This window comes from Microcebus murinus, chromosome 11, assembly GCF_040939455.1.
Source record: "Microcebus murinus isolate Inina chromosome 11, M.murinus_Inina_mat1.0, whole genome shotgun sequence".
Taxonomy (NCBI): Eukaryota; Metazoa; Chordata; class Mammalia; order Primates; family Cheirogaleidae; genus Microcebus; species Microcebus murinus.
Genome location: NC_134114.1, coordinates 39,291,763 through 39,307,557, shown reverse-complemented (window position 1 = coordinate 39,307,557; position 15,795 = coordinate 39,291,763). Strand labels below are relative to the sequence as shown.

The 15,795-nt window shown below is 36.5% G+C and overlaps 1 protein-coding gene across 8 annotated transcripts in view; it reads left to right on the top strand.

Moving 5' to 3' along the window:
• SLC38A9 (solute carrier family 38 member 9) overlaps window positions 1-15,795 on the top strand; it is a 79,407-nt gene that overhangs the window by 37,896 nt on the left and 25,716 nt on the right. For all 8 annotated transcript variants that reach the window (XR_001156878.3, XM_012775680.3, XM_012775681.3 and 5 more), the window contains 2 exons: window positions 1,851-2,045; window positions 4,117-4,224. Coding sequence is in view for 7 of the 8 variants with exons in the window: in XM_012775680.3 (XP_012631134.1) it covers window positions 1,851-2,045; window positions 4,117-4,224 (303 nt within the window). In the remaining variant the exon portion in view is untranslated. The remainder of the gene's footprint in view (window positions 1-1,850; window positions 2,046-4,116; window positions 4,225-15,795) is intronic.

Below are 15,795 nucleotides of genomic sequence, written 5' to 3'. Positions count from 1 at the left end.
TCCTGCCATGAAGTATACATTCCAATGTTTGCTATTCAGTGTCTTATCTTGCCCCTTAATTAAACCTGTCTTTTGTTAACACTAGAAAATGAGTGAGTGAAATACTAGCTTTTATTTCTGTAGATACACACACACACACACACACACACACACACACCTTTGAATTATTATGCTAAAATCTCTTGCATCCTGTCCTTTACCTTATAATTTTCAAAGGATCAAATAACATCCTTGTCTTAAAAGAGAAAATTATTTTACTTTAGCTAGTCTGATATTAATTGATGAAACTAGTTTACTAATATCTAATAGGATTTCTCCTCCAATAGGAAGTCAGTTTATCATTAAGGTCATAAATATCACAATTACATTTAGATGATTTGGAGAGTACCATCAGCAAAGTCAGTTTACTTTGCATAGCCTTATGTTGATTCTAGCACTTCTTGATTTCTCTGCTAATGTTTATTTTGAACAGTGTGATAAGTAGATTATGAAGCAATCCATTTCAATTGATGTAAAAAATTACAACTAACATTTATTGAATACTTTACTGTGTGCAGGCATCGTACTAAGTGTTTTACAGCAACCTTAGTTAGATACTGTTAACTCCATTTTCTAGATGAAGAATGCAACGTACAGAGAAGCCCAAAGACAACTATTAAGTGGCAGAGTTGGAATTTATTATGTAATTTACTTCCATAGCCTGTTAGCATGAGAAAATTTATGTCCATAGCCTAGAAAAAAAGGTACATGTTAAAATACTAAGAAAGAAGGAAAATGAAATGTTTGTGTTTGTGGCATGCCAAATAATGGATAGAGAATAAAATTAAAAATAGAACTGTCAACGAATATCCTTTCTCTTTGACAAGTGATGAAGATGATGGTTGCATAATGTAAGTATCTTTTACCATCATTAAGAGTTCTCGGCCGGGTGTGGTGGCTTTACGCCTGTAATCCTAGCACTCTGGGAGGCTGAGGTGGGCAGATCACTCAAGGTCAGGAGTTCAAAACCAGCCTGAGCGAGAGCAAGACCCCATCTCTACTAAAAACAGAAAGAAATTAATTGACCAACTGAAAATATATAGAAAATATTAGCCGGGCATGGTGGTGCATGCCTGTAGTCCCAGCTACTCGGGAGGCAGAAGCAGAAGGATTGCTTGAGCCCAGGAGTTTGAGGTTGCTGTGAGCTAGGCTGACGGCATGGCACTGTAACCCAGGCAACAGAGTGAGACTCTGTCTCAAAAAAAAAAAGGAAAAAGAAAAATGCATTTTGCTGATATTCCAGTTGTTTGGGTATCATCTGGGTTCTTAGGCTTCTATCTAGTGTGATCAACTTCCAGAATTATTTTGGATTGTTGAAATTTAAGATTCTTAAGCCTTCATCAGTAATTATGATACCATGGCAGCTGTTTCAATGATGTCTGCTTTTTATTCTAAACCCATATATTTTGTTTATTGTTAAAAGAAACCTGCTCTTTGGCCTTTGAATGGGTTATTAGTGTAATAAACTGGTGCTCTGAATGCTATTTCTTATTATATAAATAAGACCAAATAGCATCCAGCCCAATATTTTCTCTCTGGCAATGGAACCAAGGGATGTTTTGGGATATTTTTATAGCTTCCTGTAGAGTTTAAAAATGATACCTCAAAATTTTTAAAGATTCTCTCACCTTTAATTATTCATTTTTAGGTGAAAGATTCCTAATATACCTATATATAACCCTTTGTTTTTGCCAGAAAGACACTTTAGTGCTCATGGTAAAGTTGAGATTGGTAGAGCAAGCATCAGTCTCTGAGGGCAGTCATTTTCTATATTTTGTGGTCTTCTCTAATCTGGTGCTCTCCTATTGCAGTGATTTGTCCAAGTGCCGGAAGTGGTGGCCATCCTGACAACAGCGCTATGATTTTCTACGCTGATGGCACGGATATCCAACTGTTTGAAAAGTGGTGGAATAAGTCCAAGACAGTGCCCCTTTACCTTATAGGACTCCTCTTGCCACTGCTCAATTTCAAATCTCCTTCATTTTTTTCAAAATTTAATATCCTAGGTAAGCCACAGCATTGAGTTATGGAGCCTTTATGTGGTAGAATACATGGTAAATTCTGTGGAGATATGATCTGACTGGGAAGAGAATTACCTTCCAGGCCTGTTCATCTGTGTTTCATGGTTCATTCATATGGTCCCCTGCTTTTTGCTATTTTTTGTTTTTTATGGAATTTGGCACAGAGAAAAATGTATATGGCTATTTCAAGTCCCTTTTTTGTTTTTATTTTATGAGACCTGAGTTGTCTGGTTTCCCATTCTAACCTTATAGAACAACTCTTTCACATTTCCTCTGAGGATACAACTAGAGGAAATAAACTACAATTTCAGAAGAGATCCAAATTGGCTATTATAGGAATTCTCAATTCTAAGGATTGGAAACATTAGAACTTACTAAGGGAGGTTATAGCATATTTTTTCCCTTAGTCTCTATTTCAGAGTATGAGACAGAATTATCATCTGACTTTGAACCTGGGTGATCATTCTCTAACTCAGGCTTCTTAGGTTTATTCTGCTTTTGCTCTCTTCCTCAGTGCTTATTCTTTAGAACACTTTTTTGCCTTCTTAAAGGAACAGACCTCTTTCTATGAGCTCCGTTTTTCAGAAATCATTAACGGAGTGTTTGAACCCTATTTAAGATGACAAACGGAACCCCAGTGAAAGCTCAGCTCTAGTAGGAAGGATATCATTCATAAGGAATTGATAATTCCAAATAGACCATAGAATTTCACCTCCTACTTGATCTGATCTTCTGGTAGGCAGCTTAAAGTACAAAATAATTAAATTATCCCTCAGAGGTGGTTTCCAGAAGACCAAGGACAAAGTAAAGGTATTTTTCTATGCCTCTCTGCCTCACAACAGGATTCACTATAAGTGGCCATAAACACACAGAAACTGAAGAGTTGTGGTTATATAAGCTTCAGCCTCTTGTTTTCATCCTTTCTGAATTAGCTAATCTCCAAACCCACAGTAGAACTTGTGTAGCTCATTTGTGGTTTCCTGATTTGCTTGCCAACTTTCCTATGGAATGAATCTTCTAAAAGAATACAAGCTTTATTGAAGGATTTGCTCAGTTAGACAAAACAATCACCAGACTTCCAACCAGATTGATTATTCTCTAACTCCTTAAGGATATTCTGCCTTCCTTCTTTTCCTTGGTACTTTCCCTTTCTTTTAAAACCACAGCTCCTTTAAAGGAATTAGCATCCAATGAATTTCCTGAGTTTTCTGACTCTACTCCATAATGACTGGACTTAATTCCTTAAGAGGAATAATCATCTACCTTCTACATTACTAAAAAATTCTGAATGCCCACTTTATCCTGTGGGCCCACATACCTGAAAATGGAACCTGGAATCTTTCCATCTAGCAAGTAGTACTACCCAGTTAAAACCTCATCTATATATTAGATTGTTCATGTATTATTTGGTTTATCACCTTTCTCAAATATGCTTATAATGAGCTTAAGATGCACATTACTTTTCTTTCTTTCTTTCTTTCTTTCTTTTTTTTTTTTTTTTTTTTGAGACAGGGTCTCACTATGTTGCTCAGACTGGTCTCAAGGTCCTGGCCTCAAGCCATAATCCCACCTTTGCCTCACAAAGTGCTGGGATTACAGGCATGAGCTACCGTGCCTGGCCTTTCTTTACTTTCTTATCATCTCACATTAAATACCATGACAGACTTTCAGCCTATTGACTGTCTCTAACACTTCTGATACAAAGAATAAAAGTTACTTTCATGGGTTTTTCTCTCCCTATGTAACCTTAAGATTTTGAAATGGACTCTGCTTATATTTTTCCATTAAACTCAGGTTATAAGTAAATAAAGCAGTCTTGCATTGAGCAGTGTATCAGGTACCTTCATCTAGTTCTTCTTAGGCCTATTATATAGTTTTTTGTTTTGTTTTCTGGTAACTCACATAGCTTATTTCTATTCTTTAGACCCTAGTTGGGATTTTAGTGGGGATCCTCAATGAAGGTAATTATTTTCCACACTTTGCTGAGAATGTAAGTCTACAAAAGTCTACAAAACATACAAAGATAATAAGTGGTTTCTGAATTTTTTTCTCACAGGCACAGTGTCAGTTCTCTATTTGATTTTCCTTGTCACCTGGAAGGCTGTTCGCTTGGGATTTCATTTGGAATTTCATTGGTTTGCACCAACAGAATTTTTTGTACCAGGTGAGCTGTTTTGGCAAAATAAAGAATTAATAAATTATAGTAATGTGGTCTTTAAGTTAATTATTATATGTTTTTCTAAAACAAATAATGGTGTTTTTTATGGTGAACATTTTTATTAATGATATAAAGCTAAATATAAGACTACAATTGAGATTACTTTAGGTTTTTTGCAGTTTATTGGTAACTAGGGCCCTTTGTTATTTCTGCTTGAAGTTGAAGTGCATTTGAGTTATAATGCAACTGAAAAATCAAGAACTCACTTGTCAGACTTTTCCGAGAAATGTACCCCTAGAATTTGAGACTTAGAACAAGATCAGTAATGTATATAGATAACAGTGCTCATTAAAATAATTTTTCCCCTGATGATTTTTTTCTTTTTTTGAAGTATTAATGTTTTCCAGGCTAATTAAAATGGTGATTATTAAATGCTTATTCTCCTGCCCCCCTTTTTTTCATGGTTATAACTTTGCAATTTCTTCAGTTTCACCCAAATTTAGAATAGTTTGGACGTGATAAAAGTACCATGAAACACTGAATGAATAATGCTAAATGGAGAGACCATTAGAAAATGGAAATGACTACAATACTAGTATCTTGAAAACTAAGAATAAGAAAGTTGTCCAAAATACTGTTGGTGATTTAGAAAGACTGCTTTCTGGCTGGGTGCGGTGGCTCACACCTGTAATCCTAGCACTCTGGGAGGCCAAAGTGGAAGGATTGCTTGAGCTCAGGAGTTCGAGACCAGCCTGAACAAGAGCGCGGCCCCATCTATACTATAAATAGAAAGAAATTAGCCAAACAACTACAAAAAATATAGAAAATAATTAGCCTGGCACGGTAGTGCGTGCCTGTAGTCTCAGCTATTCGGAAGGCTGAGGCAGGAGGATTCCTTGAGCCCAGCAGTTTGAGGTTGCTGTGAGCTAGGCCGATGCACGGCACTCTAGCCCAGGCAAGAGAGTGAGAATCTGCCTCAAAAAAAAATTAATTAAAAAAGAAAGACTGCTTTCTTTTCATTCTTCAACTGTTGATTCGAGCAGTCCAGAATTCTATTCAGGAATGCCAGTATCTGGTGTTACTTTTTTCTTTTTTGAGATACAGTCACACTCTGTTGCCCCCGCTAGAGTGCAGTGGCATCATCATAGCTCACTGAAACCTCAATTTCCTGGGCGCAAGCTATCCTCCTGTGTTGAGTGCAGGCATGTGCCACCATGCCCACCTAATTTTTTCTATTTTTTAGTAGAAACATGGTTCTCACTCTTGTTCAGGCTGGTCTCAAACTCCTGACCTCAAGCAGTCTTCCCCCGTCAGCCTCCCAGAGTACTAGGATTACAGGCATGAGCCACCATGCCCAGACTGGTAATCAAAGATTACCTTTTGAAATCTATAATTGCATTTATCTATCACGGTTTTCATTTCTTTTGTTACAACATTCCTGGGTTTTCCAGGTGTATGGAATTAGTAGTCATTGGAAGCTGCTGTTTGTATTACCATGGCTACTTGTTTTCAGAACATGTTTTGACTACTTAGCTTTGATTTAACATTTTTATTAGAAGCCCACAAAGACTTAAAAGTCAGTGTAAATTCAGAATAAAAGAAGTATTGGAGATTGAAATGCACTTTTCTTTTCTCCCAAGATTGTATTTAAAATTGGACACTGATGAAAAGGCAACTTTAAGCTAGTTCTTTCATTGAATGATAAATATAGTCTAGGATATTATTTTCTAAAATTAGGTCCACTGTGATTTACATAGTCTTAGTAATAAAGATTCTGCTAATGATGGGACATTAGTGATAGATACAAGGGAAAGGGATAGGGTAGTTATTTAAAAAACAGAAAATGAAAAAAATATTTAAATAGAAATTAAATTATTTATTTCACTGCTTCATTTCTAAATGTTATGCAAATTATCATGGGCCTTAAAAATATGTACATCTAATACGTATCAATTAAAAAGAAATATCATGATGGGGTAATCATGAAGCTTGTGTTAATATTTATGGCACTGAAATCAATTACTATATTATGATTAAAGAATTTCTCAAGAGTGAACATATGTCAAAAATCTTTCTCAGTAAGGGCTAATTAAGAATCGGATCCAAGATCAAGGCAAATTAAAAAAAAAAATCAGAGCACTTTGGAGGGTGTGAATCTTTACTGTCCTGTTGAGAATTCACATAGACTTGTAGTTCTCATTAAATCTTTGTTTATGTACTCTTGTTTCTAAAGCTTTGTTTTTCAATGTTGTAGATTCTATCACCCTTCCTCCCAGGAAAATGGAAAAATAATGAGAAAATATGCTTATGCATTGCATCCTATTCTTTCTTGCCTACTCAAGTAGTTTATTTTTGCAGTTTTCCCTTTTTTCCTAAATCATGTATCATTAAATTTTTCCTCTGCTAAACTATTCTTACTAGTATACAAATCTATCTCCCAATCTAAAAAAATGAAGATTCATGTGACCACCCCTGAATCCTCTCCAGTTATTGCCTTTCTTTAAAGAAAAACTCCTTGAAAGAGAAACTCTTTGAAAGACTTGTATATGCTCACTGTCTCCAACCTCTCCTTCCATTTTGCCTTGAATTCATTCCTGTCAGCCTTTTCCGCAGTCACTCCGCTATAACCAATTACTCTACCTTGCTAAATTTCATGAGCAGTTCTTACTACTTTTACTCAACCTGTCAGCAGGTGGGGCACATTTGGTCACTCCTTCCATCTTAAAATACTTTCTTTACTTGACTTCTAAAATCCCATTGTCTCTTTACTTTTCATTGTAACTATCTGCTCCCCAAATTTCTGACCTCTAAATGATGGAGTCATCCAGGGTTTGATACTAAAACCGCTTTTCTCTCTACCCTTATTCCCCAAGTAATATCATCTAGTCACTTGGCTTTATACATTGTCTGTATGGTGACTAGTCCCAATCTTATATCTCTAGCTCAGATTTGCCATTGAAATATATGCTTACATACCCACCTGCCCCATCTATGTCTACCCTTGGATATCTGTAGATATCTCAAACTTAAATTAACAAAAACCAAATTTGTTTCCTTTCTTGTCAACCGCATCCACCAACCTGTATAACCTACTCTTTTCTCAGGCCTATCTTAGAAAATAGTAGGTCAGTTTTGCAGTTGCTCAGGCCAAAAACTTTGAATCATCCCTGACTAGTCTCTTTCTCCACCCCCCACATCCTATCCATCTGCAAAGTATGTCTGCTGTACTTTAAAAAAAAATTGAGAATCTGACTACTTCTTACTATTTTGACTAAAAAGAACTATGTCAAGCTACTGATCTCTCACTTGTGTGATGTTAGTAGCTTCTTAACAAGTCTTGCTATTTCCATTATCTCCCCAACATAATCTGTTCTATACCTAGATTTTTAAAACACAACCCCAAAAAGCCATTAATTGTTTCCCATCTCATTCAGAATAAAGGCAAGTCTTTATCATAGTCTATAAGCCCTATGTGATCTACTTCCTGGTATCCTCTGTGATTTCATCTACTACTTTCCCTCTCATTCAGTCCACTCCAGCCACACTGGCTTCTTTGCTCTTCCACAGAAATGCCAAGCTCACTCCTATGCCAGAATCTTTGCACTCATTGTTCCCTGTGCATGAAACACCCTTTTCTTTTCTCAGATATCTAAATGGTTAGTGTCATCAGAGAGGTCTTCCCTGGCTACCTCTACCCTTCCTTCTTGTGCCTTTTCTGTAGAGCACTTCCAAATCTTATATGCAAGTGTCCCTCGTTATCTAAATACATTAAATAAGTTAGAATATTGGAGGATACCACATTATTCTAATCTACTTGGTTCCCGAGTTTCAGAAAGTAGCAGAAATTAAGATAACAAAGTATTTATCCAGAAATGTTTCTAAATCTTTTTGGTTCTTGAATTTGGATAGTAAAAGTTCAAGTGGTAAGGAATATGTATATTTATTTATTTTTTTTACTTAGGTTAGGTTATCTGTCTCCCTTAACTAAAATAACAACTCTTGATGAGAAAAGGAAGGTTCTTTGTTTTTATTTTTTGTACTTCTATATTACTCATGTATCCCTCAAGATCTATAATGCTTCCTTGGTACATAATGAGTGCTTAATAAATAATTATTGAATAAATAAATGTGTTTATATCTGCTCCTTCCTAAATCCCATTAAAACAACAGTAAAGAAATAAGTGTAAAAACCAAACACAAAATCTATTGGAGAAACAATAGCACACAAGAGGTAGCAACAGATTTTTAGAAGTTGGGAAACTGAAAGATGGTTGATAACTGACAGCAAGCAGAGAAGCTGAAATGTAAGTCCCTGTAGAGAGGGATTCCAACACAAAGGGTACTGATTTGAACTATGCAACTCTCGAAAGTTGCATATTCTCATTCAAGTGTTAGAGTACAACATTCCTCAGCATGTGGAGACTTTTGGGTAACTGTGAAAGCAAGGATGGATGGAATTGCTTATATGGGAGAAGAACATGAAAGTTTCTATCAGGAATAATTGGATATAACATCCTTTCCCTTCCCCTTCTCTACCTAGGAAGAAATGGAAGAAACTGAATCAGAGAGGCTCTGCACTTGGGTGGGAATAAGGCTGTGGTTTGAAAACAGGAATTAGGTGAAAGTATAGAGGCTGATTGGTGAGATTATACTCCTTTCTTCTACCCTTTCCCCCCACATCTCCTTTCTTTACCCCTTAGCTCCCAAAATACTGACAGCCAGATAAGATAATGGGGAATTCTCTTCTGGAGAAACTGATAAGCCCAAGATGAACAACCTAGAGTCTCTAATATTTGGGTTTTACCAAAGAAATGGCCACGTGCCTTGCTTGTATCAGACCATTTAGATGTCTATTAAGTATATTTCTTTTAGTGCTTCACTTTCAAATATAAACAGACAAAATCACTAGATATTTGAGGAAAGCTTTTACATGAAAATGAATTAGGGGGGGGAAAGGAGTTTAGAGGGAAAAGAAAGTAAGATGGAACAAAAGAAAACTTCAAAAAAGTTATATCTTCAAAGCAGTAAAAGATAGTGATATATCTGTGAAGTAATATTTGGGTGCCACAGAAGGAAGGAAAGAAGGACAGAATTTGGCCTTGGGAGTTAAAAATATAATAGAAATTTTAAATTCAAGGAAAGTATGGAAGTTAAAGCTAAGCTCCCAAAAAGTAGAATAGAAAGCATGGATGGGAGGGAGAGAGGAAAGTAAAATAGAAGAGAAAAAGATAAGAAAATTAGAGCATTAATCTGGGTGGTCCAATATCCAACTAAAAGTAATTCCATAGAGAAGGGAAAAAATGAAGGGGAAAAATTATTATTCCTTTTTATAATTTGAGAAATTTTCCCAGAATGGAAGAACACAAGTTTCTAGATTTAAAGGGCCCCTAATGCTCAGCACTTTGAGTAAGACCCACACCAAAGCATATCATCATAGAATTATAGAACACCAGGGATAGAGAGAAGACCCTAAAAGCTTCCAGGGACAAAGAACAGGTCTTTGCAAGATCTGGAATCAGAATAGCATCAGACTTTTCAACAACTCTGAAAGCTAGAAGACAACGGAACCAATGTCATCTAAGGTCTCAGAATAAATATTTTTAGCCTAAAATTCTAAATCTCACCATACTCTTATTTAAGTTTTAAAGTACAATAAAGATATTTTCAGAAAGTGAAGTTTCATAAAATGTTACCTTCCATGCACCCTTTCTCAGAGGGAAAAAAAATGCAAAATGTACTCCACCAAAAAGAAATAGTAGGCTGGGTATGGTGGCTCACACCTATAATCCTAACACTCTGGGAGGCCAAAGTGGAAGGATTACTTGAGCTCAGGATTTCAAGACCAGCCCGAGCAAGAGCAAGACCCTGTCACTACTAAAAACAGAAAAATTAGCTAGCATGGTGGTGCACACCTATAGTCTCAGCTACTCAGGAGGTTGAGGCAGGAGGATCACTTGAGCCCAGGAGTTTGAGCTTGCAGTGAGCTACAATGACACCACTGCACTCTACCTGAGACAACAGAAAGAGACTTAGTCTCAAAATAAAAAAAGAAAGAAAAATAAATAGTATATTTAGAAAGTCCCAGAGATGGTAAAGGGATCTCTCAGGAAACAGCTGTGTAGCAGGCCTAGTGAGCAACCATGCCAGATTGCAGCAGGTAGACAGATGGTCCAAAGAGAGATGTTTCCAAGAAAAAAAAATGCAAAAGATTATTTGATATGTTGTACAGATAGATGTTTTATAATTCTTTTGGAAATTTTGGGGAAGAATTAATGTTAACTAGAAAATTAGCTAACCAAAAAAGAAAAAGTCAATTACTGCTTCTAGAAAAACAGGTCAACAAAAGGATTTTTATATAAAAAAGGAAATGTAATCATAATACACTCCATAGTTTATGAATAACATATAACTATAAAAATTAAAATACTGAATATTGATTTTTGCAAAATCAGAATTATAAATATGTTTATATTAGGGGATAGGGTATGGGAAAATATGTGATGGTAGAAATACAAAAATTCTAAAAGCCTTCTGGGCCAGGCGCGGTGGTTCACGCCTGTAACCCTAGCACTCTGGGACGCCGAGGTGGGCAGATTGCTCAAGGTGAGGAGTTTGAAACCAGCCTGAGCAAGAGCGAGACCCCCGTCTCTACTATAAATAGAAAGAAAATTGGCCAACTAATATATACAGAAAAAATTAGCTGGGCATGGCGGAGGCTGAGGCAGTACGATTGCTTGAGCCCAGGAGTTTGAGGTTGCTGTGAGCTAGGCTGACGCCATGGCACTCACTCTAGCCTGGGCAACAAAGCGAGACTCTGTCTCAAAAAATAAATAAATAAATAAATAAAAATAAAAGGCTTCTGGTGGGATTAATGAATTACATAAAAAATTAAGATATAAAGTAAAAGTAATATAAGCATATTACTTAAAAAATAAGCTAGATTATGAAGTTAAAATATGCTAAAGAGTTAGAAGAGTTAGAAATACTTGCCTTTGAGAAACAGGCTTCCAGATAGGAGGTACAAAGCAAGAGAATGTGAGGTTTTGTTATAAGCCTTATAGTACTGGTCAACTTTTAACAATTAGAACACATTTAAGACTGCAAATAAGATTACATTTTTTAAATGAAAACTGTTAAATGCTTTGAAACTGACTTCAAAGAGTCTTTAGACACTGATTTTCAAGGATTATAGGGTGATTGGCCATTTCGATAGGGGTATTATGTTCCTTTGTCACCAGAAAAGATAATTTTCTACCCATATGTGCGTTGAATGGTTTCGTTGTTCACTTTCCATTAGGAGCAGACTATGTTTTACCATTCATTGATCCTTAATAGTGTCTTCAAATATAATGGAATTTCTCTCTACTTTTTTTTTTTTTTTTAAATAGAGACAGGGTCTCGCTGTGTTGTCCAGGCTAGTTTTGATTTCCTGGCCTCATGCAGTCCTCCCTCCTTGGCTTCCCAAAGTGCTGGGATTACAGGCATGAGGCACCACATTCAGCCCTTATTTTTTACATGTATACCTAGCTCCCCCATTTTTTTCTCTTTTGCTTTTGAAGTATAAAACTTACATACAAAAGTCTACAACTCCTAGGTGTATAGCTTGATTAATTTTTACTATCTGAACACACCATATAGCTAGCATCCAGATCAAAAGAGAAATTATTAGCACTCCAGAAGTACCTGTCATGATCCCTACCAGTTACAATCTCCCTTCAAGGGTAATCACTGGTCTAACTTCTAACACTGAAGGTTAGTTTTGCCTGCTTTTTGAATGTAACATAAATGGAATATACAGTATGTATTTTTTGGGTCTGGCTTCTTTCAATCAACAACATATTGTGAGATTGATCCATATTGCTATATTTATAATTCATTCTCATTGGTATTTCATTGTGTAACCACCACAATTTATCTTTTACTGTTAATGAACATTTGAGTAGTCTTCAGTCTTTGACTATTATGTTTATTGCAGCACTCTTTATGCTTATACAAATCTTTTAGTCAACATATGGCTGCTTTCTGTTGAGTATAAGCCTAGAAGTGGAATTGCTAGGTCAAAGGGTATGCATATGTTCTGCTTTATAGATATTACCAAACAGCTTTCCAAAATGATTATACCAATTTACATTCCCATCAGCAGTGTTTGAGAGTTCTAGTTGCTCCACATCTTCACCAACACTTGTATTTTCTTTCTTTTTCTTTTTTTTTTCTTTCTTTTTCTTCTAGCCTTTCCAGTGGGTATATATTATTATTACATTGTGGGGGTTTTTGTTTTTCCTTTTTTAATTCAATTTTTTTTATTGATATACAATAGTTGTACATATTTTGGGGCTACACATGATATTTTGATACGTGTGTACAATGTGTAATGATCAAATCAGGGTAATTGGGGTATCCCTCACCTCAAACATTTATCTTTCCTTTGTGTTGGGAACGTACATAGTGGTTTTAATTTGCATTTACGTGATGACTAATGGAGTTAGCACCTTTTCATATGTTCATTGGCCATTGGATTTCCTCTTTTGTGAAGTACCTGTACAAGTCTCTTGCCCAGTTTTCTATTTAGTTGTCTTTTTTTTCTTATTGATGTATAGTTCTTTATGCATTCTGGATACAAGTCCTTTCTCAGAGATATATGTATTACAATTATGTTCTCTCCATTTGCTTACATGCCTTTTCAAAGGAATAAAGTAAGCAGTTTGAAAATAATAAGAAATTTGGGGCTTCTTTAAAACCACTTTGTGAAGAAATCTGTTCTTTAATTTACTATGGGCCGGGCGCGGTGGCTCACACTTGTAATCCTAGCACTCTGGGAGGTCAAGGCGGCCGGATTGCTCAAGGTCAGAAGTTTGAAACCAGCCTGAGCAAGAGTGAGACCCCGGCTCTACTATATAGAAAGAAATTAATTGGCCAACTAATATATATAGAAAAAATTAGCCAGGCATGATGGCACACACCTATAGTCCCAGCTACTCGGGAGGCTGAGGCAGTAGGATTGCTTGAGCCCAGAAGTTTGAGGTTGCTGTGAGCTAGGCTGATGCCACGGCACTCACTCTAGCCTGGGCAACAAAGTGAGACTCTGTCTCAAGAAAAAAAAAAAAAAAGGAAAGAAAAAATTTGCTATGCAGTGATCATGGCGTAAATGTCTGTATTCTTTAAAAAGGCATATTTTCCACCAAGAAAACCACTTGTACATGAATGTTCATAGCAGCATTATTCATAACAGCAAAAAAGTGAAAACAACTCGATGTATATCACTGATGAATGGATAAATGTAGCATAGCAATGTGATGGAACATTATTCGGCAATAGAAAAGGAATAAAGTGCTGTAGTGATGGTTGTACAACTCTGTGGCTATACTAAAAGCTATTTTATTGTGTACTTTAAATGGATTAAACATATGTGAACTATATCTCAATAATACTATTAAAAAGAATGTCAGGTTTTTAAGAAAGTTACTCAAAAAAACAGTTTTTGTTGGTTAATTGGAAAATCAGCTAGATATTTACCCACTGTAATTTGACAAGTTAGAAACCTGACAGTGGTATCACCTGTCTTAATTAGCAAAGGATCAGCTAACAAGTTGCTTCACAAGCTATCTTAGAGGTGCCATGTTTCCCCGAAAATAAGACCTACCCATAAAATAAGCCCTAGTAGGATTTCTAAGCATTTGCGCAATATAAGCCCTACACGGAAAATAAGACCTAGTGTTGAGTGTGGCTACGCAGCATATCTGCACAACCCATGCATTTCATAGCCAAGCGAAAAAGAAGATGAGCATCCCTTCTCAACTGCCCCATGAGAGCTCTACTGCTCAACATGAGAGATTGGGGCCAATGGTTCTAAAGGAAATAGAGTCCCAAGAAATTCAGGATGCAATTCAGGGTTTGGAGAGTTATGATGTTGTTCCAGAAAAAGATGACTTAACTATATTTGAACAAATGTAGATTGTTGTGTCGTACTTAAAAAAAAAATAACACATCCCCTGAAAATAAGCCCTTGGGTGTCTTCTTGAGGAAAAATAAATATAAGACCCTGTCTTATTTTTGGGGAAACACGGTAGTAGAGGTTGATTACTCTGAGAGACAGGAAAGGTCAGCTAAATTGAGAAGAACTTATTGAAAATTAATAGATATTAGGAAAAAATAAATTCATTCAAAAAGCAGTTTAAAGTAGAATTTTGACCACTTCCTTGGCTCAGAGTCCTTTATTCTGAAAATAAACGAGGGCCCCTGATTATATGCCACATGATATCATGTAAGACATGACCCGCTGCCCTCCAGGAGCTTACCATTGAGCAGTAAAACCAATTTGTGAATTAGCAATCAATACACACAAGAGATAGCAATATAGAGGAATTACATATAAACAAGAATTAGGAGTCAGGGAAGGATTCTCAAAAGGGAATGTTTGAAGGCCAAAAGAAGTTCTCTAAATGGAGAACTGGGGAAGAGCGTATGCCAGGTCAAGGGAACAACATGTTTAAGCAGCAGTTAAACCCTAAAATAACATGACCATTTAGGAAATTACAAGAATTTGAATGGCTACAGTGAAAGAATACTTGCTGAAGAAGTGATAGGAGATAAGGGAAAGGCCAAAAGTGAAGAGCCTTCTATTTTAAGCTAAAAATAACTGTAGAGGCCAGCTATGAGACTCTACTTCCACCTTATTTGGGATAGCCTAAACTAGGAGATAGGCTTGTATGTCTTCAAGAGACCCAATAGGGTAGAGGCGAAATAGTCCTGTAATTCCCTGCCTAAAAATAGAATTCATAGTGGAGTTGCTATAGTCAAATACAAACAACAAAAAGGTAAGTTGAGGTCAGAGATGCCATAGCCTCATTTATTCACTCTTTCTGAATCAACAGGATATTTTGAAAAGCAATGATAGTGAAAACATTATCAGAACCTTGGAATATAGCTAAAGCACAGCTTAGATGGTAATTGAAAGCTGGGTGATGAGTGATCCAGGGCCCAAATTCCATCTCATTGCCTGCTTTCTCACACCACTCCCAATACCAAGTGTGTTGATTCCAGTTCTCTGATAACCAGACAACAACATGGAGTCAGATGGGCAAGAAACTTATTGGGGCAGCACTTATGAAAGATAAAGGAGATTAGGAGCAGCAGTAGGTAACTACATCAGACCACAGGGTAGCTGATGTATCCATGAAAGGAGAGAGGGAAAGAAGGAATATTGGATAGCAAAAGATTTCAGAAAACCTAAGCCAACCTAATGTGAAGCTCTGGCACAAAGATTGCCTGGAGTCCAGGGTTGGGCAAAAGTGGTCAGGCCCTAATACCTTACCATGCTCAGTCCTTGGCTAGTTGCTGCCCAGGGAGAGTGTTGACTTTTGCTTGAACAGGGCAGCAGGTCCAAAGGGCTGCAGCTGGAGGGTATCAGCTAACTGCACTCTTTGCTTCAGGTTCTCCCTTGAAAGGAGATCTGAGTAGTACATCTCCACACTTGTCCACAGTAAGCTTTGTAATATTTTAATGTAAATTTGACATGTTAAAGTTATCTGTAGGCCAAATTTATGTCTATTTTGCTATTGTGACTAGGATCCTTTCATT